This window comes from Photinus pyralis, unplaced genomic scaffold (genome assembly GCF_008802855.1).
Source record: "Photinus pyralis isolate 1611_PpyrPB1 unplaced genomic scaffold, Ppyr1.3 Ppyr1.4_LG2, whole genome shotgun sequence".
Classification (NCBI taxonomy): Eukaryota; Metazoa; Arthropoda; class Insecta; order Coleoptera; family Lampyridae; genus Photinus; species Photinus pyralis.
This window is the reverse complement of record NW_022170403.1, coordinates 11,892,203-11,913,606: the sequence shown is the minus strand read 5'-3', so window position 1 is coordinate 11,913,606 and position 21,404 is coordinate 11,892,203. Positions and strand designations below refer to the sequence as shown.

General features: G+C 35.7%; 1 protein-coding gene across 7 annotated transcripts in view; it reads right to left on the bottom strand.

Annotated features, from left to right (window-relative positions):
* The window catches only part of LOC116163608, a 31,407-nt gene extending 16,411 nt beyond the window's left edge, over positions 1 to 14,996 (bottom strand). For 3 of the 7 annotated variants that reach the window (XR_004143778.1, XM_031477627.1, XM_031477629.1), the window contains exons 1-2: positions 13,890 to 14,995; positions 3,620 to 3,885 (exon numbers count right to left, since the gene is read on the bottom strand). Coding sequence is in view for 6 of the 7 variants with exons in the window: in XM_031477627.1 (XP_031333487.1) it covers positions 3,620 to 3,885; positions 13,890 to 14,122 (499 nt within the window). In the remaining variant the exon portion in view is untranslated. Of the gene's footprint in view, positions 1 to 3,619; positions 3,886 to 13,889 lie in introns of all 7 variants that reach the window. The other 4 variants (XM_031477625.1, XM_031477628.1, XM_031477630.1 and 1 more) reach the window with 2 other exon arrangements.
* Between the last annotated feature and the right edge of the window lie 6,408 nt (positions 14,997 to 21,404).

Below are 21,404 nucleotides of genomic sequence, written 5' to 3'. Positions count from 1 at the left end.
AAATGAACGTAATAAAAAGACGAATTGATTTTGTTATCTTCGGTGATTGGTTCCGACAACAGCAATAAACTAGACGAACGTACCTAATAAAATTATGAACTTATATTTTCTATGCACGCATAAACAGAAAAAAATGAATCCAACAAATTGATTTATTTTACCATATTGTACAACGAAGCGAAAATGATTTGATCAAAAGCCAAAAGAAAGAGGTATACGTAACATTGTGATTATTATTATTAGCTCTAACTCGAGGTAGGTGGCTATTGCAATCACAATTTTTTGGACATGATAAAATTTCATCAAATGTCGCCGTTTTGGATCATTCTAAGCAACTTTAAAGAATAAAATTTTTTCGGTCTATATGGATGTAGTTATTGACAAAAGCAATGATCGCCGAAAAGGTAAACCTTGCAGCACACACCACTAACATTTGAATATAACTCGACAATAGACAATTTAAAATCAAAGTTAAGCGTTTCCTTACCAGTAAAGCGTTAAATATTCAGTCAATGAATTTTTAAGCACACAAATATCACCGACAGACATATTATAAACTTTGTACGCTTACATGTATGTACCTACCTAAAATATTATTTATATATATGTTAAATGTAAAATCATTGTATCGTATAATGTATATTTATGTTGTATGTTACTTTGTATGTTAGTTTTATACGTTATGCTTGACGTGCCACAAACACATCTACCAGATATGTAACGTGGTAAATAATAATAAATGAAAAATGAAAATATATTGTGCAACTTGGAAACGCCAAGTGGCATGTGATTCGGTAACACTCGATGTGACTAATCGAATGACATTCCAATTTCCGGACCCTCAAGTAGACTTTCGCGCGTCCTAAGAGATGCCAAAAAGGCACTTTGAATATTGATTCCATTAGACTTCAATTTGGGAATTGCGTATTATATGACTACAGCTATGCCCACTTTGAATTTTATTCAATTCGGTTCATAAATGACCGAGATGGCCATAGGGCACTGTGAATTTTGAATCTTGAACCCAAATTTCGGAATTGCGTCTTATATGGATAAAACTAAGCCCAATTTGATTTCATTCAATTCGGTTCACAACTAACGAAGATGTCAAAAGGGACTTGTGATAATTAGCGATTTATTTTAATACAGAAGTTAACCGCACAAAATTGCTTATTTGCCCATATATTTAAAATTTTGCACAACCCTTGTGCAGGTAAAGCGCATTTTTTTAAACACCCCTACGAAATTTCTTCCATAAATAAGAAAGTTGGCACTGCACATCCTACACAAAATCAAATTTAGAAAATGGCGTTGCATTTGCTTTTATTCCAAGTGGCTATGTATCAAATTTAATTTAAATCCCTCCATAAATCAGAAAGTTGGCACTGCGCATGCGCAAAACGAAATTTTGAAACTGGGATTAAATTTGGTTTTATTCCAAGTGGCTATGTATCAAATTTTATTTAAATACCCAATGGTTATATTTCTTTCAAACGTCCCAATCGCCCTTTGTAGGTACTTTCCTGTGACAATTCACTCTTAAGATATAAGGAATTATAACCGATCACGACAAGGGATCGAGGAGGAAGACTATGGTTAGTATAAATTAATTCCTTTCGTTGAGACCTTTCATTAGAGTACCATGTTCCACTCCCCCCCTCTGCCCGTACTTTGATAAGAGGACAAAAAGAAGGGCAGTAGTTTGTAGAAAACTGTTCCTTTCGTTGAGACCTTTAATTAGAATACAATGAGAGATAAAATTAATTTTTAACCCCCTCCTCAAACGCCGTCGCTCACTGATCTCGAAAAAGAATCGCACGGGAAAGTTATAGTTGTACAAACCAATTTATTTCGATGAGACCTTTCATTAGAATACCATCAAGGGTAGAATGTAGAACATGTGTTTACCCCTCACCCCATTTTCTAAAGTTTAACTTGGCACCACTAAAGGCATGCGTATGCAAAATCTGAGACCAATTGGTTGTATGTAAAAGTTATGCACGTTTTACTTTCAAAAACAGCATCTCAGGAAATAATTCGTGGGGGGGCCCCCCTTTTAGACAGCGAAATTTAATGGCCGTCTGGCACACCTTCAAGGTATAAGCTACCTACTGCAAAAAATTCCAGGACTCTAGGACCATTCCCCTAGAAGTAGTTCAAAACGGTAGAAGTGGGTCCGGACGGACGGAAGGACGGACAAAACGCAAACAATAGCACATTTTTTTTAATTCTTAAAAAATGCGCTTTTGTCCGTCCGTTCGTCCGTCTGCCCGTCCGTCCGTCCGTCCGCTCGTTCGTTGAGACGCTACTAGTTCTTTATCTTAAGAGCTATTGTTCTACTTTTTTCGCTATTTGGTTCGTTATGGTGTCGAGGCTTGCACCAAGGAAGGAATTTTTTCTGCGTTTATTGCTAAAAAAGTTATTGTAAAAAAACCAAAAAACCGTTTTTCACATGTTCCATAATTGTACACTTTTGCCGTTTATTAACGATCCTAGAGATCATTTATGATTTTGTATTGCTGTCTGTCGTCTGTCTGTTGATCTGTCCGTCTGTTCCTTTGTCTGCCTGTTCCTCTATCTGTCCGTGTGAACGATAACTTTGTTTAGAAATGTCCGATCGCTTTTAGATCTCCGTTAGTTATGAACTGAATTGCATGAAATTCAATATGGGCATAGCTTTAGCCATATAATACGCAATCCCAAAAGTTGAGTCGAATCGATTCAAAATTTACAGTGCCCTTTTCGCATGTCGACCATTTATAAACCGAATTGCGAACTTTTTTATTTGTAAAAGTATTTAAATGAAATTTGATACATAGGCACTTGGAATAAAGAAAAATCAAACGTTAGTTTCAAAATTTAGATTTGCGCATGCGCAGTTCCAACTTTCTTATTTAGAAAAGCATTGAAATTAAATTCTTCTCATAAACTGAAATTGAAGTAGCACGTCAAAAATGGATTGCACATTTGCAACGCTATCTTTCATATTTGTGGCCGGATATTTACGATTTTAACAGAAGTTGCATCTTACAAATGGGAAATGAATGGAAGTGGAAATGCGCTTTTTGTAAATCGTTTACGATTGCTTTTTAAGTTGTTTAGATAGTGTTTTGTTCGCCCCTTTTTTGCGCCCCTGAAATTTCAGCGCTCTAAGCCCGGGCTTTGCCGGTTTATAGGTAGGTTAATACGCCACTGCCCTAAGAAATCTAGTTTAATGTAATTCAACTATTCAGGATTTGCCGTTCTCAAATTAGATTTGAAGATTATAATTTTGTAAAAAAGGATGAAAATCATGTTCATTATTGAAATCAGAGGGAGAGTAAATTAGTTTTAAAAAAACGGAAAAAGTTGACACTTAATCCGAGCGTGCCAAACCATTTCCCAGGATTCCTTCAAAGGGAGAAGATTCTAAGCCCATCCCGCACCGTCAGATGCTGTAGGTAGCATCTGGGTTTTTATTTATCTACAGAAATTTAAACTAAAGGTTTGCCATAATAATTAAAGGTAGTGCACATTAGGTACATACAAGAATGTTGTGGATATGGCATTTACAAGTAACTAGGAGGGTACAATAGAAGAAGTCATCGCGTACTTCGGAAATCGAAAAGTCAATACTTACAACGGAAGGTGTCATAAATTAGAGTGTAGACCCTCCTCATCTCCTGCTCATCATCAAAGGTCACAGTCCTTGGGGGAACTTCTAGCAAGCATGCGGATTTAATTAAATCATGTATACTCCATGTGATCGTTGTTGGTTCACCAAAAGATTGCCTCCTATCGCTCTGATTACTGTCAATAGACTTGGATATGGATTTCTCTTTCTCTACGATGTTCCATTCGTGTAGTTTAGTCGGTTCATTCTCCTCGGCCCATTGGTCCATCATTCTGAAGTGCGAGAAAAATAATTTTTAAAAATCCATTGCTTAAAGCGAGTACAGAAATTAATAAGTTATGAATTACAAAAATGTAGAATTTGACATTATCGTGTATGACTGTTAACATTGACAGTTGCGATTATATGGTTTTGACACAAGAGTGAGTGATCATGCCAAATGGGGTCGGGTAGGTACAATTCGTCGTTAACTATTTGCTTCAAAATAGTTATGATTTGAAGAGGTACAATTCACCGGAAACGATTCGCAGCATTTCGGGGTAAATTTTATGCAGAAGTTTTTGAATATCTAAGGTGGGTCACACATTAGGCGGACTACACATTAAGCGGGCCACACATTAAAGAAACATAAAACGCTAAACAGAAAAGGCGAAAGGTTTTCCCTATAATAACAACCCATTGTCCTCAATTACGAGTTGAAAAAACATCGCCTAACGTTACTAATAACATGCAAAAAAAAATGGAACCGCAAGGGGAATTCGTTTCGTGTGCCGTCATAGAGAAGCAAAGACCCTTGAAACTGATGCAGAATAAATCTAAACATGAAACAAAATATGGAACAGAATCTATTTCATGCAACTAGTTCCAACACGGTTTTACTTCTCTATGACGTCAACCAACGAAACGCAGGGTGTGGTCAAGGTTGTTTTATTAGAAAGGTTGTCTGGTAACTCTAAACCAATAGAATGCTTGCATTTTGAAGGCGGGAAAACGTCATCCAGAATTCACATTTAAAATTGCTCATATAGGTTACAATGCTAATAAAAGGGGTAAAAAATTTAGTTTTTGCAGTATATTTTTGGATTTATATGAGTATATATGTTTATAAGAGTGGATCTTATGTTGGAAATCTTGGAAGTTTATCGACTTCCACCTTTGAAAGCAATCATAAGTATTGAAAAAATGAGTGTGGTGCGTAAGCTATTTTACATTGCACGAGGACTTATGAAAATGTAATCAAATTAATTTTAGAGGTGGAAATGGATAAAATTCCGCGATCTACAAAATAGGAACCACCCCTATGTATTAATACCTAGGCTTTGGGAATTAAAACTCTAAACATTCTTTAGCGGATGGCGCCAAATAAAATGCTGTTGCGTTTTATGGAATATGTATATTTATAGTTGCACACGGCGAGCTCTGTCGTTGGGGTGAGCCCAGATGCAGGTCTTCTGACTGATGGAGTGTGGCGCGAGGTCGAGCTGGCAAGGCGACCTGGTTCTGCAAATGGAGAGCTTTTTGTTTCTTGAAGTGCAGCCGAAGCAGGAATTACGTTGCACTTGCAGAGTTCGTGGCTCTGCTTTTAAACGTTTGCGGCCAGGAACGCTACGCTTAAAAATTAATGTTATCTCTCATTGTATTCTAATTAAAGGTCTCAACGAAAGGAACCTTTTCTACCAACTACTGCCCTTCTTTCTGTCCTCTTATCAAAGAATGGAGTCGAGGGGGAGGGGGGGGGGATTAGTTTTGTCCTTCATGGCACTCTAATGAAAGGTCTTAACGAAAGGAAGTAATTTCTACCAACCATAGCCCTCCTCCTCGACCTCTTATTGTGATCGGGTATATTCCCTTACCTATACCTCAAGAACGGATTGTCGGAAGAGGGCGCTCACGAAGGGCAATTGAGACGTCTGCAAGAAATATATCCATTGGTGATGTCAAAAAAAAAAAAAATGCGCTTTATCTGCACAAGAGTTGTGCACAATTTATACTTCTTTTCACTGTTGACGTTGTCGGACACGTTGCTAAGAGCAACGTTTATTACCTAGCTATTAATTAACCTTTCAAAATCTAGCACTTATCATACTTCGAAGTTCATCCGAAAATGAAGGTTTTTTTGAGTAGTAGAAAAAAGTACTTTATGGGTAATTTCATTTATCTATATATTGCTGTGTATACCGATCCGTAGGCCAAAAAGACCGTACACAACACCTAACAAAACCTAGCTAGCTCAAACCCTTATATTTCTCGGAACAAAACTTCTCCCCAGCACAGAGGAGGAATTCGACTCTTTTCTCAGATAGTGGGTTAGACCAAATACCTACCTTAAATTCCAAATCGATCTTAAGAATTTTGATTAAATAAAATGGACCGTGGGAAAGTATCCAAAGAAAACAGTAAATTAAAGGAAATGAAATCGTTCGAAAGACAAAAACAGAAATTAATGTGAGAATTACAAATTTCAGTTTTAATGGTTACACAATAAAACAAAACAACAAGGAAAACGAACAATTATTACAAAGAAAAGAAAACTACAATTAAAACTTAATCTTACTTACATTCGGTACATGTCCAAACTGCTAATCCCAATACGTTACACACAAAAAAAAAACAAAATTCAAAATTTACACAAAACAACACTCAAGTCGGCGCCGACACACCTTAGTGACGCACTTTTCTGAAGGACTAAACTTCCAAAAACTGCCGCAAACTCGGCTTGTTACTTGAAATAGCCCTTGTCCATTCTAGTTAAGAATCCCAAAATTTCGTCCTACCAGACAAAAATTAATGAAAATTTAATTTAAAACGCATTTCACAAATAATTTCAATAACAATATTTAAAGTAAATAAAAAATTTCTTCTAGCCTGAAAGAATTGTTGAAAGTTCCCATACCTAATGCAACTTGCATTCCCTCTTTGAATTGCAATACTAATTTTCTGTTTTAAGAATAACGTTGAACGATTGTCGTAGGTTTTATGTTTAATTAACTCTCCTATAGCTTCAATAAATGATATTGCTTCATTACACCATGGTCCAAGGGTTTCGACAGCAAAGGGAACGAATAAGTAATTATCTGTGACAAGGTCCTTATATTTGTTTAGTTTTCTTTTAGCAGCTTGTTTTGCAATTGTACCCGCTTCTTTGGAAGAGGAGTGAATATATGATGGTGCAAGAGTGTCTGGTACTGTAGCATCCCAGACAAAATAACACAGCAATATATAAAAATGAATCGCCGAAATTTATGTACGCGCATCACTTCAGAACAACTGCACCAAATTAGATAATTCTTTTTTGTTGTGTTTCTCATTATCAGGACAAGGTTTGTATAAAAGAAAATTTTCAAAAAATTGTACGGAAAGACGTACCTAAAAACAAGACTTTTCTCTTTCGCCGTTTAAATCGCAATATAACTAATAGATGGCGTCAACCGTTTATACGTTCTAAAGTCACTAGATATAGAAAGTACCGCAATCATCCGCCATTTTTGGGCAAATTTGCTGCCAACTTAAAAAAATTGACAAATAAAATCTGAATAGCTGTAATTTTTATAACCTAACTTCATAGTACTGTCATGTTTTATAAAAATATATACAGATATCTCCAAACAGGTGGAACAATCCCTAACATTAAAGTTACTAGAATCTGGTAACTTCCGCCATTTTTGGGCAAAAATCATGCGTTCTCTCTCTAACACACGAGCCCAATGGATTGCGGTACTTTCTATCTTTAGTGAATTTAATACGTTCACTGTCCACTGCTGCATTATTTACACGAACTATTTTTTTTCTTTCGTCGTACAAATCGCAATCTTCCATGTCTATTGTCTATCTATCTATACATATATTATTACGCGCATCAACGACTGCATCAAATTAGATAGTCCTTTTTTTGTTGTGCTTGCGTTATCGAAACATGTAGGTAATGCTCTCTTTTCTTAAAAATGAAAGCAAACAAATGCACGCAAAGGATGCAAATGTTACTATATCATTTATGAAAATAATAGTCTTCGACATATTCAATATAAATTCGTACCTACCTACCCTACATCTGCGGCTACTTTAAAAACATTTCCGCAAATTCTATTTATAAAAAGGGCAAGGACGATCCAACATACAATTAAGCCATAAAGGGATTACATTTTCCAAATTTTTAAGAATTAAGTAATTTAAGATTTACTATATAAACTACAGTATGGTGCGGGCTTTCTCTCGCTTGGGGTAAAAGTCGGGGTCGGATAAACGCAGGGACGTCCCGGGGGGGGGGGGCCAGGATTTTTCATTATTTGGCCAACTCTTCGGAAATAATTCACCAATTAATTGGAAAAAATCTATAAACTGTGTCCAAGATAAGGATGTCTATCATGGAGATCGAAACCATAGAAGATACGACGATGGTCAAATTAGAGAAAAGATGCGCAATTAAACCATTATTATCGTGCTTTAGAGAAAACAAAAAAATTCCGATTACTTCCGAAGATATGACAGAAAAACCAAAACTTGCCGATTTTGTGTTTATTTTTTGCTAATTGCTGGTGTTATTTGAACAGATACAACGAGAAAGACAAAAAACACTTTTTCATTGCCACTTTTTGAACTCTACGAGACAGTACCCGCGCACAACTTGCGAGCATACCTATCGGATAAATTCCTGGAAAATGTTAGATTCGTATGCTTGCACGATTAAGACGTTGTGTCCGGGTGCGCCAACCTGTTGAAACCAACAATTTCCAACGTTTGTTTTTATTTGTGTGACGGACATAGTTGGATTCGTAATAAAACGTAATAAAAAGTGGTACTAAATACAGTGTATACTTTTTCCACGGGTCATATAAAAAATATAGTTTGTGATAATTTCTCCGAAACAAAACGTTGTATTAAGAATCTTCCAACAGTGCTCAAAAAGGGGCAATGAGAAAGTATTTTTTGGGGACATGAAAACGGCAGTTCTAGGTTTTAATGTAAACCCGAGTGTCTTCAAATTATCGTCCAAAAAGTTGATAATCGAGTCCAATACTTCACAGAATTCCTTTCGCTTTGAGGTTTCGACTCGAACCAGCAGGATTATATTGTGCCAGTAGATAGGTCAAATTACCGCAACTTACAAAGCCACCTGAACCACTGAATTGATCACTTCTTTCGGAGCAAAGCCCTCTATCGAAGCATGTCTTGCAGAATATTCAACATTATAACTGATGTGTATTCCAAATGACATCATTTTTTGGTGCAAATATAATTCGGGAAAGGGATTTCAATCTAAATTTTGCGGTATTATTTTTTCTATAACCAACATCATACACATGCACATCCATCCCAACATGTAACCAAGAATGCGAAAATTATAAACACCCGTGCGAAGCCGGGTCGGGCAGCTATTTCTTATAAAATAAATTGTGATATCGATATGACATGTCAGTTGCAGCAACGATTTGCATTGACTGATGTAATTTGCGTGAAACTTCAATTTCAATGCAATTGATTCAGATATTTTTCTTTTTGTTCATGGTACGAGTAGTGAATTGATGGATATAAAGAGATATTTTCACGAAATATACTTAAATTCAAAATAAATCTTCTGTAAAGAACGTTGCCTAGTATGTACCTCGCATGTGTGTTGCATATTACCTTAAAATCTGATCAATAAATTTTCATGTAAAGCATTGTTGTCTAGCACGTTAGATGTGCAATTGGATTTGCATTAAATGCAAATGGTATTATGAAGCTTGATGTTCCAACATTTACGTACACGGTAGATTACGTTTACCATTCAGGCACATAGGTAAATATACCAGTCTGTAAAAAAAATCAGCTTCATTCTTCCAACGGTAACCTAGTTATATCCGTAGAAAGTTCGTGAAAAACCGACTAAGAATTGTTTTTTTACGGAGTTATCAAATGTGCGCGATTTTTTTAAATATTTTTTTAAGAGCTATTATCAACGTTTTCATTTAGTGTATAACTTATTTTCTCGAAAAACAACCTTTCAGAATTGGTAGCACAAGAAGTACCCGCAGCGCCTTAAGTCGTATGACCTGAGGCGGCAGACGATCGATTTTAGCATACTCTGATAGGGCAAAATGGAACTCCATCGGTTAAAATTTTGATCATTCTCGTTCAGTGGATTTCGTGCTAGCTCCCCTACTATAAATGATATGTCGTCAATATCACTTTTTGGTTGGTGTGCCAGAATCTTAAGATTTGAATCTCGTAAGTAGGTACTTCGGTCAGAATAGTTCTAACCGAGGCTCTAACAGTGATAGAATGACAATTATTTGTACGACTAGTCGGCCACATGGGTGATTGTATAATTCTTTGGAATAGAAGGGGAAAACCTGTGAATGACTAGCAATTGAGATCTGCGTGATCACATGTGAGTTAGTGAGTACACTACTAATAAATAAAAACGGCCACGGTCATCCCGGCGATGACCATCCCGGCACCGATTTCTCGGCGACAAGCCAACCCGGCGACCATCTACTTCCCGGCTTCGGTTATCTCGGCGATGGACAATCCCGGCTTCGGTCGTCCAGGCAATTTGAACTCTGCGATCGGAGGGATGGAAAACATTTAAGAAGCGGTAAACATATGAAGCAAATTCATGTTTGTCATATTGAAACAATTCATCCGGATTAAGTTTTCTGATTTGCTATTTTATAGTGTGATTGGGTGAATGGGTCCTTTGCACCGATGGCAATTGTGTAACTTATTTGAGCTTCCTTGCATATGTCGGTCTCCTATACCTATTTCTAAGCATTAATCACAGCGACCAGGCACAATAACAGCCACTTTCGGTACCAAATTAGACATCCGCTTCTAAAGCATATCATTATTTATGTCCAAAAAAAAAACCAAAAGAGAAATGAGGCAGGACAGACGGCGTTAGGAAAGTGTGCATTGCCGGGATAACCGATGCCGGGATAGTAATGGTCGCCGAGATGGGTTGTCACCGGGAAAACGGTGCCGGGGTGTACGTCGTCGGGATTTACATCGCCGAGATGGGATGCACCGAAATAAAAATTGGGTAGTTTGTTGGTCCCGTTTGTTTACATGATCTACCACTACCTTGGGGAATTTTTTCAAAAATCGAGTAGGTAGGTAACCTTCGTTATCACTCCAAGATTGATATGGATTCATGTACATTATAATTACCATAAGAAATCGGGAAAAATCTAATAACAGTAAATTAAATACATGCGCAAAACATCGTGTTGCAAAACTCAACCTTCTTATTTATGAAGCAATTTAAACGAAATTTTCATGGTGGGCCCTCTAACAATAGTAAATAAAACGCATGCGCAAAAAATCGCGGCAACTCAACTTTCTTATTTATGGAGCAATTTGAATGAAATTTTGATGATATAGGTCCCTCTAATAAAAGCAAATAAAATGCATGAGGGAAAATCGCGTTGCCCATTCAAATACTAACCGGGAGCAACGTTGCTTGACTTTAGACAATAGATGAATGAATTATTGGTAATAATAATTATAGTATTAAACACAAACAAAAGTTGGTTTTGAGCTAGGAAGCTGTTCTGTCAAGAATTTGGCACCTGGTTTTAAATAGCAATGCACCCTTTTGTTAGGCTTATTTGGTAAAGATTGTAACGCCATTTCCATTGTTCGAGGGCAGTTGTTCCACTGAGAGCCAAAGTCGTAGCAGAAGGCATGGCCGCGTTCCCGCCAACTACGGCAGACGGCCCATATTAATATGTTTTTGTTTTTTTGATTGCTGTCAAATTAAGAATGCGCCCCCATTACCTATGTAAAAAAGTGGTTTACAATAAATATATTATAACGTGGTTATTTATAATATCAGCGTTATAAGATTCTTTTTCTCTTCTCAATGACGTAACATGTTAGCACCACCCACCAACAAGAAATTAATTTTTTTTCAAGCTCGCCTCGCAGTTAATAGCGAACAATCTGAACATTTATTGCGATGAAAACCATTTCACTGCTAATTTCGTTTTGTCTTCAAGGTTTAATAAGAAACCTAAAGGTTCATTTGCTTTATTTTGATGTAGGATATCCACTATCCATTTCCATATCCATTAACGTTGTTGGTGTAATTAATTAATATTATGTTATCGAATAGAAAAAAAAAACAATCTCTATCAAACGAACCTAATAAAAGGGTATAAGGGTAAAAGAGTATATTGGTATTTAAAAAAATTCAATGGTTTTTGGTTACTCATTTGTTTTCTGAATAGCTTTAGCGATAATACGGAATACCAAAAGTTGAACCAAATCGATTCAACATTTACGGTGTCTCGGAGCTTAACTCGTGCATGTTTTTAGTGTTATCATATTCAAAATGTTTTCTTTATCGCAGAACAAGTCCCGCCAGGGTGCGGGTTTCCGCTAACAATTCGAGGCTAACCCAGGTAACGCGGGCGGCATTCATTGAACCTAATGTAAGAGATCTATAATGAGCAGAGTTGGACTGGGTCACTGGGTCAACTGGGTCACCTGGGTCACTAAATTAAACTGGGTCACTGGGTCGCTGGGTCACGTCATACTCTTTTCAGTTAGACCCAGTGACCCAGTTTGACCCAGTGACCCAACTTGACCCAGTTTGACCCAGTGACCCAGTTTGACCCAGCGACCCAATTTCACCCGGAGACCCAATTCGACCCAGTAACCTAGTTAGATCGAATAACGCAGTTAAGTCAGTGCCCTCGGTTCAAGTGTACAGATTATGAAATAAATGAAATGCTGGTTTGTTGAAAATAATACTCGATTGCTTGACAACTGCCATTTCTGTGATGTTTGCTTCAATACTGCCGTAAAAAACTTTCCATGTCCCGAATTGTATTAGAATAATGTTATTTCTAAACAGTTCCCTCCTTCGTTTCTTTGCTTCAGGGCTTACCAGTTTGCTTACAGGTGTTCATTCACATTTAATTTTTTTCTACTAGTTAGCTTAATCCAAATAAATCTTTTCTCTAAATACTTTCATTGACTACTTGACTACAAACTATAAACAAATGCATTTGATTTTTTTAGGTATTAGTTCTCTTGAATGAAATTGGGCTACGTGCTTGTTGCCGAATATTATTGAGGAAGTTTTTTTTTAAATTAAAAGTTACTTGAAATTGTTATGGATGATACCTAACAATAATTTAATTACTGGGCCACCGGGTCAAGACGGGTCACTGAGTAAAGCTGGGTCAAGATGGGTCACTGGGTCAAGCTGGGTCACCGGGTCAAGCTGGGTCACCGGGTCAAGCTGGGTCACCGGGTCAAGCTGGGTCACCGGGTCAAACTGGGTCAAGCTGGGTAACCGGGTCAAGCTGGGTCACCGGGTCACTGGGTCAGTAAACTAACTGGGTCACCGGGTCACTGGGTCACTCTATGCTTGACCCAGTCCAACTCTGGTAATGAGAGAGATCGACTTCCAGGCTTTTTATCTAACCCTTAGAGAAAATCAACGAATAATTTGTTTAATGACTGTCACTGTCACTAGGTACTCACTATGCACATACAGGGTGCTCATTATGTGTGGAATAAAGTAAGTATAAATATCTTCGCTAATAACGACAAAATTTTTCTATATATAACAGTGCTGGATCTCAACAGATATGCTAATACCGTGCGGAAAAACTAAGTTTTGAAAAAACGCATTTTGTCTTTAATATCCTAATAATTCGCTTAAATGAAATGTTGAACGCAGCTTCCATTCTCACAAGATTTTAAAAACGCTCTCCATTTCATTTGTGGTGAACTACTAATTAGAATGTTTGCATGTTACAATTAATAAGTTAATGTGTATCAAGCTATTAAAAGTTTAGCGATGGTAATATACACATATCTTGTATTTGACACGCTTCTTTCTCCAAAAATGCGGACAAAACGTAGGAAAGCTATCATCAAATTTATAAGCTCTTGATTTATGTCGTATGTTTAATTCGAGTGTTCATCATGCGACAAACTTTAAGGCACGCAACGTTAATAGCACGCAAATATACACAGATTAACACGCACTTGTCACGTATGCGATGACAGAAAATAGATTAACTAGGGTTAGTTTCCGATATCCCGCAGCTATACTTCCTTCAACGTTGTCAATTTTTCCGTTTTTTATGGCACCGAAAGCGGATATCTATTTCCGATTTTCAATTTAAGATATCAAATTTGTTAGATGCCGCATTGAAAAGAGTTTTTTTAAGGAAACTCAAGCAGAGTGGCACAAAACTTTTGTAATTACTTTGAAACTCATTAACTAAAGTAGATGACGAAAAGAATGAGGGCATATAAATAAAAAGTTCGCTCTACTTACCCACTATCCGTGTTTCGAATTTTTTTTAGCAATTTGAAATAAATATTCAAGCGCCAATTATAATCACTCGCTAAAACCATGTTGAACTCATCTTCGACACCTTCGTCCTCCATCATCTCCGTTGTCAACATTTTGTTAATAATTTCGGAGAGCTGTGCGAATATGTGTCCCTCCCCAAAAGAACTGAGCTTTATTAGTAGTCGCTGATTTGGAATATTTTCTAATTCCTCCATCCTATCTAGGTTGATAGATATAGGTATTATATACACGCTGTCCTGAAATAAGTGACATTATTTTACAACTCAACATAAATAATTCTAATTTCCATTGCATGCATACATTACATAATCGGAGCGTCATTTTAAAGACAAACTACAATGAAAATTGGTAAAATTTAACAAAATATGCGAGTTTGAGCATTTAATTAAAACTTTGAGTCCAGTTTGTATACGAATTTAATTGAATTCCTTCAGATAATTGATATACAAATTTATGTGTTTTGGATTGATGTATTGGAAGTTTATTGTTTTAGGGAAATCAATTTAGCATAACATGACTTCAGCCTATAAGTATAACTTGATATTTAGTTGCATTATAGGTAATAACAGTAAAACGTAAACTTGAACTACATATTGCATACCTTTAACTGTAGATAGGTACCTACACAAAGTTTTGTTGAATAGAAATAGTTCTCAATGAAATTAATATAAAACATCCTCATAAAACAGTTTAAAATACCCGAAGTAATAAGCTATTGTAGGTAATAAGTATGTACTACGTCGGTCCACAGACACATATATGTATTGACTACTGATGCCTTTGTAACATTTATGTGTATCAGGCGTAGTTATTCGTTTCAAAGCATTTCTTCTGGTATTATGGACTCTTTGTCCATTTTTTCGCACGTTTCTCAAACTACGTTTTAGCGGGTTTTTGAAAAAAAGTATCGCTTATAGAGGGTGGGCCATTACATTAATATGTGGGTGGAAGGTGGAAGCACAGATTTAAATATACTAATTAAATCTGTGGTGGAAGGTTTCGAGTGTGACTTTATGTATCTATCATAAGATGTAAAATGAGGCGTTTGGTCGCAATTCGCCGTTTTTTTCAAAAAGTAGATGTCCAGTAAAAATTGAATATCGCAGTAGGTAATCTTAAAATTGAGAAGCTTACTACTACTCTTACTAACCACGAAATGTACCAATATAGGTACGCCGAACGGTTTAAGTTAAACTTCTTTTGCTTAAAAGAAATCACTTCGTCAATTATTAAAATTTTAATCAAAGGTATAACTTGATTTTTTTAATGGAACTCCCAAAATTTTTTTATCGCATCAAATGTAGGATTTTATTACCTTTCTAACTATAAATAAGAATGTCGATATTTATCTTTTACATGTTTTATGTAATTAAACAATTTCTAATGATTCACAGCGTTTTTCGATTTTCAAAGTCCCTCAGTAATTAGTAGGCTGTTAAAAATTATAAACAACTGAAATTTAAAAAAATTACTCCAAATAAAACAAAACACAAAAAACCATAAAAATCAAAATAAAAAGTTGAAATAAAAATAAGAGAACAATAACAATTATTTCAATAAATGTTCAAAACAAAACATATTTGTCGATAGGTTTAGGAAATCATTCTTGACACGACGAAGCGCAGCTGGCGCTATGGATGCGGAAGCATTACGCAGGCGCATTTTCATATGCTCTTTTGTTGTTGGGACTTTTTTGCATACAGTTTCACGTATCCCCCTGAGAAGAAGTCCAGTGGTGTCAGGTCTGGAGAGCGCGCTGGTCAATTTATAGGGCCTAGTCGACCTCTCCACCTCCCAAGAAATTTTGATTCACCTATTCTTTAACGTGTACATAGCAAAATGAGGTAGAGCACCATCGTGCTGAATCCACATTTCTTCTACGATGTGCACCAGAACATTTTGTAAAAGAGCAAAAAATTGAGTAGGTAGGTACTTAAAAATTCATAGCACCGTTTAAAATTTTATTCAAATTCCATTTTTCTAACAAATTAACTTCACTAGTCAACAATCAACAACAGAATTGTAAATGCCAATGAACTAACTAAACTGACAGATGTTATTTCAGTTTATTTTGATTTAACATTTTCCAATATGGCTTTCGTGGCTTACTATTCAAATATTGATCTATTTAAACATTGGTTTAAATGCAAAAGTCATTATTTTATCTTTTAAAATGGGCTATGAAAAACAAGAGTTTTTGTTTTATTTTGATGGGGGTAAATGTTTTATCATTTGAATTGGTGTTTATAATTTATAACGGCCTACTGATTACCGAGAGGCTTTGACAATCGAAAACCATTGAATTATTAGAAATGGTTGGCTTACAAAAATGTGTAAAAGATACCAACATGCTGATATCGCTAGAAAGGTAATCAAAAACTTGGTAATTCCATTGTTTTTAAACAATGGTATTTCCATTTAAAATAATCAAGTTACCCTTGATTGAAATTTTGAAAATTGACGGAGTGATTTCTTTTAACACAAAAGATGTTTAACTTTGAGAGTTCGGCGTATGTTAGTGCATTTCATGATTAGTAACACTGCAGTCACGGCCTTGTAAGTGTTATGATAACTGCGATATTTCATTTTTACTCCTCTTATACTTTTTGAAAAAATGTCGGATTGCGACACTAAAATTGACCAAGGAATCGAAATATGTAATAAATATATAGGGGGTTCCCTTTAAAAAAATGCAACTTTGATATAAATCACCCTCTGTATAACAATTACAATTAGGTACGTTAAAAATATTTTTCGGTTGTAGCTTTAAGGGTCGTTTATCATTTCTCGACAATGAATCTAAGTATGTAGTTGGTATTAATAATTTCGCTTGAGGGGTCACAACTATGCCATCTGGTGTACCTGAAGGCACTTTTCCGGAACGAACGAAAGCGTGAACTGATATCGAAGAAGTTTTATCGCAAGTCTCTGGATTCGCGGTTACATTTCATCTAGAGCTTTTTTTAATAGTCCAGTAAGAATAAGTGGATAATGGTCACTTTCGGTTTTAAAATTAATTTGCTCGCACAAATAATAATTAAAACGCTCACAACCAAATACGTATCCTGAATAGCAACTCCTTTTGATTAATGAGGGCGAGTAGGCCCTTTTGACATCTCCGTTAGTTATGAACCGAATTGCATGAAATTCAATATGCGCATAGCTTTAGCCATATAAAACACAATTCCAAAAGTTGAGCCTAATCGATCAGCATTCACAGTGCCCTTTGCGCATTTCGACCATTTACAGACCGAATTGCAAACTTTTTTATTTATGAAGGCATTTAAATGAAATTTGATACATAACCACTTGGAATAAAAGCAAATTTAACGCCACTTTTAAAATTTGGTTTTGCGCATGCGCAGTGCCAACTTTCTTATTTATGGAGGGATTTAAATCAAATTTGATACATAGACACTTGGGATAAAAGCAAATGTAGCGCCATTTTCTAAATTTGGTTTTGTGTAGGATGTACATATACACTTGAAATAAAATCAAAACTAACGTCAGGTTTAAAATTTGGTTTTGCATACCCAGGAGCTCGTTTGCTATATTTGTTTAATTAATTTATTTTGAGTGATAACTGCCCCGACTCCATATGGGCTGGTATCTACCTCTAATTTGATCTCTTTTCGGATCAAAGAAAGTTAAAGTTGTAGTTGAGGAAACTAATTGTTTAACCCTATTAAATATTGCTTCCTCAACAGAAGTCCTTTCATTTCACATACAGTCTTAGAAAATAAAACCGTAATTGGCTTGTGGCCCGTGTACGTACACAACATCATTATGTCGGAATTGTTTGAGCCATATATACAGCGATATTCATGTAGAAGTAGACATAGGGATTTTCTATAGGAATTTCCTATGTCTACTTTTACCATAGTGTAAGAATTCTTTACACTAAGCTTTTACATGATAAAAGTCTCCTGAAAGACGCCTAATTTTATGCAACCAAAGTAACTATCTTAAACAAATCAGGATCTGCTTATCACTTTGATTTCCCTATTCCAGAGACATTCTAATTTCGGTTCGTGTGCGATGTATTCAAGTAAAGAAAAAGTTGATATTTCCAACTGTTATAGTGCCGATAACAGTTAAAGGAGCTTAAGAGATTTATTTTCTGTGAACCAAAGCAACAAGATTCAAATTAATAATTAATATGACAGCCAGATCTTTATTTGTTTCAAGAAGTTATTTTGATTGCATAAAATTAGGCGTCTTTCAGGAGACCTTTTATCATGTAAAAGTAGACATAGGAAATTCCTATAGGAAATCCCTATGTCTACTTCTACATGAATATCACTGTATATTCTTTTATATATATGGTTTGATCGTGAGGTATACAGGGTGAGCCATTAGTGTGTGGGTGGAAGATTGAGGGTTTATATAACGCATATATTTAAAATTCATTGTGGGGGCATGTTTAAGGACCCTCCAACCTAAAAATATTTTCAACGAAATTTCAATTGTTATACAGGGTGATTTATATCAAAGTTACATTTTTTTAATAGAACCCCCTGTATATTCTTGCATATTTCGATTGCTCGGTCAATTTTCGTGTGACCATGTATTAGACATGATATATAAAATGAGTCGTTTAGCCGCAATCCGTCATTCTTTCAAAAAGTAGGGGTCCATTAGAAATTAAATATCGCAATTATCATAAAACTTGGAAGCACGTGACTTTGCCGTGTTACTAATCATGCAATTGAACCAGCATACGCCGATCGCGTTTGTGGGTTTTGTGTTAAAAAAAATCACTCCGTCAATTTTCTCAATTTTTAGCGAAGCCGACACACTTTTGTTTAAAAATCTGTTAATTTTTGGCAAAAAAAGAAAACTTAGCACGAGATTAAAAGTAATAGCAACCAATAACCGAGATATGTTCGAAGTTCGAAAACTATATTTACTTGCTTCTTCATCAAACGGGTTAAAAATAAATTTTATCTCTCATTGTAGGTATTCTAATTAAACGTCTCAACGAAAGGAACAGTTGCCCTTCTTTTTGTCCTCTTATCAAAGTACGTGGTGGAGGGGGAAAGGAGGGGGGGGGGTGGAACTAGTACTGGTACTCTAATGAAAGGTCTCAACGAAAGGAATTAATTTATACTAACCATAGTCTTCCTCCTCGATCCCTTGTCGTGATCGGTTATAATTCCTTATATCTTAAGAGTGAATTGTCAAAGGAAAGTACGAGTACCTACAAAGGGCAATTGGGACGTTTGGAAGAAATATAACCATTGGGCATTTAAATGAAATTTGATACATAGCCGCTTGGAATAAAAGCAAAAGTAGCGCCATTTTCCAAATTTGCTTTTGTGTAGGATGTGCAGTGCCAACTTTCTTATTTATGGAAGAAATTTCGTAGGGGTGTTTAAAAAAATGCGCTTTACCTGCACAAGGGTTGTGCACAATTTGTACTTGTTTGTTTTTGTTTCTTTAAACAGATGACTAATTGACTGGATATCTCGCAAAACCGAATTCCGATGCTTCTTCTGAAGTCTATAGGTTGATTTTTATAAAATTTAGACAAAAATTGCAAAGGAAAATAATAATTCACGTTAGATACATAGTTAGCGTTGCACATGTGCAATCCATTTTTGACGTGCTACTTTAATTTCAGAAGAATCCTACTCTCAAATCAAATTTTTTATTGATTCGGTCATTAATTTTACCTTTATTCGAGATGCCTACATGCAAAATTTAATTTAAGTATTTTAACAAATACAAAATTAGATTGTGTAAATACAACAGAGTTATCGTGCATAACTGCACATGGACAGACAGACAGATTGACAGACAGACAGGCAGACAGACGAAGACAGACAGACGGACGAGCAGATAGACACACAGTAATACAAAATTAGAAACGATCTCGAGGATCGTAAATAAACGGCAAAAGTGTAAAATAATGATAAGTACATGAAGAAAATAGATTTTTTACCATAACTTTTTTCGTAAGCGGCATAGAAAAAAATTCTTTTCTTGGTGCAAGCCTCGACACCGTAACGAACGAAACAACGAAAAAAAGTAGAACAATAGCTCCTAAGATAACGAACTAGTAGCGACCGAACGGCTGCAGGGGCGGACAGACGGACGTACGGACAAAGTGGCCACAACAGCGCATTTTTTGAAATTTTTGTGGAGAATAGAATACGCATACTGAGCACAAACATAATTAAGAAGAAAATATAGAAGTAAAGATAAATAGTTCATATTTTTAACCTAAAATTTTTGTGATACATTTATTTCACATGAAAGGAGTAGCTATAGTCCTTATTTGTTGATGCATATAATTATAATTCTTATTTGCGGGTAGTATACAAAATTAACACCGCATTCCGTATGAATATAATGAAGAAACAACGCACATTGAGGTATGAATTTTTGTTTTTGATTTGAAACCGAATATCAGTTAATTTAGTACCTACCTAGCTAAACAGAGAAATTTAAATCAAAAACTGCGCACTCATAAAATATAGTAAAAAATAAAAAATGAAACGATATTAGGTACCTATCTATGGGCGGCCAATAATTTACAATACCAACCTTTACGTGAAAATTGAAACTGTATGAACTCACGTCACGCAGTAAAGTAGAAAATAGCAGGTAGTTACTGAAAAATATCACTCAATATATAAAGGTGGCAAGAATCTAGTACGAACTTTGATTCGTGACTGTAAACCTCGCAAAAGCTTCAACACCTGTTTATTGTCACAAAGTGACGTGCACGATGCTCCACAAATGTTCTCACAGTAGGGTGGAATCGTGGAATAATAAATTATTCGAATATGTGGCGCAAATTATATTTAACTAAAAAGAGTAACCCCATTATAAATGATGAATTGGTTCATTTAGTTGCAAAAGTTCGTAAGATAAGAAATTATAATCGATCATCCTTCCATTTTACTCTTAAAGACGTTTCCTTTTCAGTACCTACCGGTTAATGGTCGATTATTAACACGATCGTACCTTTTTCGGAAAACAAAATTAAAATCGTTACAGAAATTGGTTAGGTACCTACCTAATATTTTTGTGCAGGAACTTGTTCATTATACCCAATGGGTACAGGGTGTTTTTTTGGGAGCTTTAGTTAAACGTTTCTGGGAAAGTAAAATGGGTAGGTTTTTGAAAATTCGTACTTAGGAGTTGTTCTGAAAGCCGAATCGATGTAAAATATTTTCAAAATGGCTGCAATACCGGAAGTAGAAAGTAACTTCGTTATCTTTATAAGGCAACCCTTATTTTTTATTGCATTTTTGGATTCTACGTGAAACTTCAGTTGTTTTGATACCCACATATCGATATCTGCAATTTATAGTTTTTAAGTTATTTTGACTTTAAGGGATGGCAACCCATTTTTATCAGTTCATAGAGAATTAATAGGGCTTTCTTTCAGTATACCTACTTAAAAAAAAGTTAAGTTGCGTACAACCGCACCTATGGAGATTCAAATTTAAGAAACTTCAAAGACTA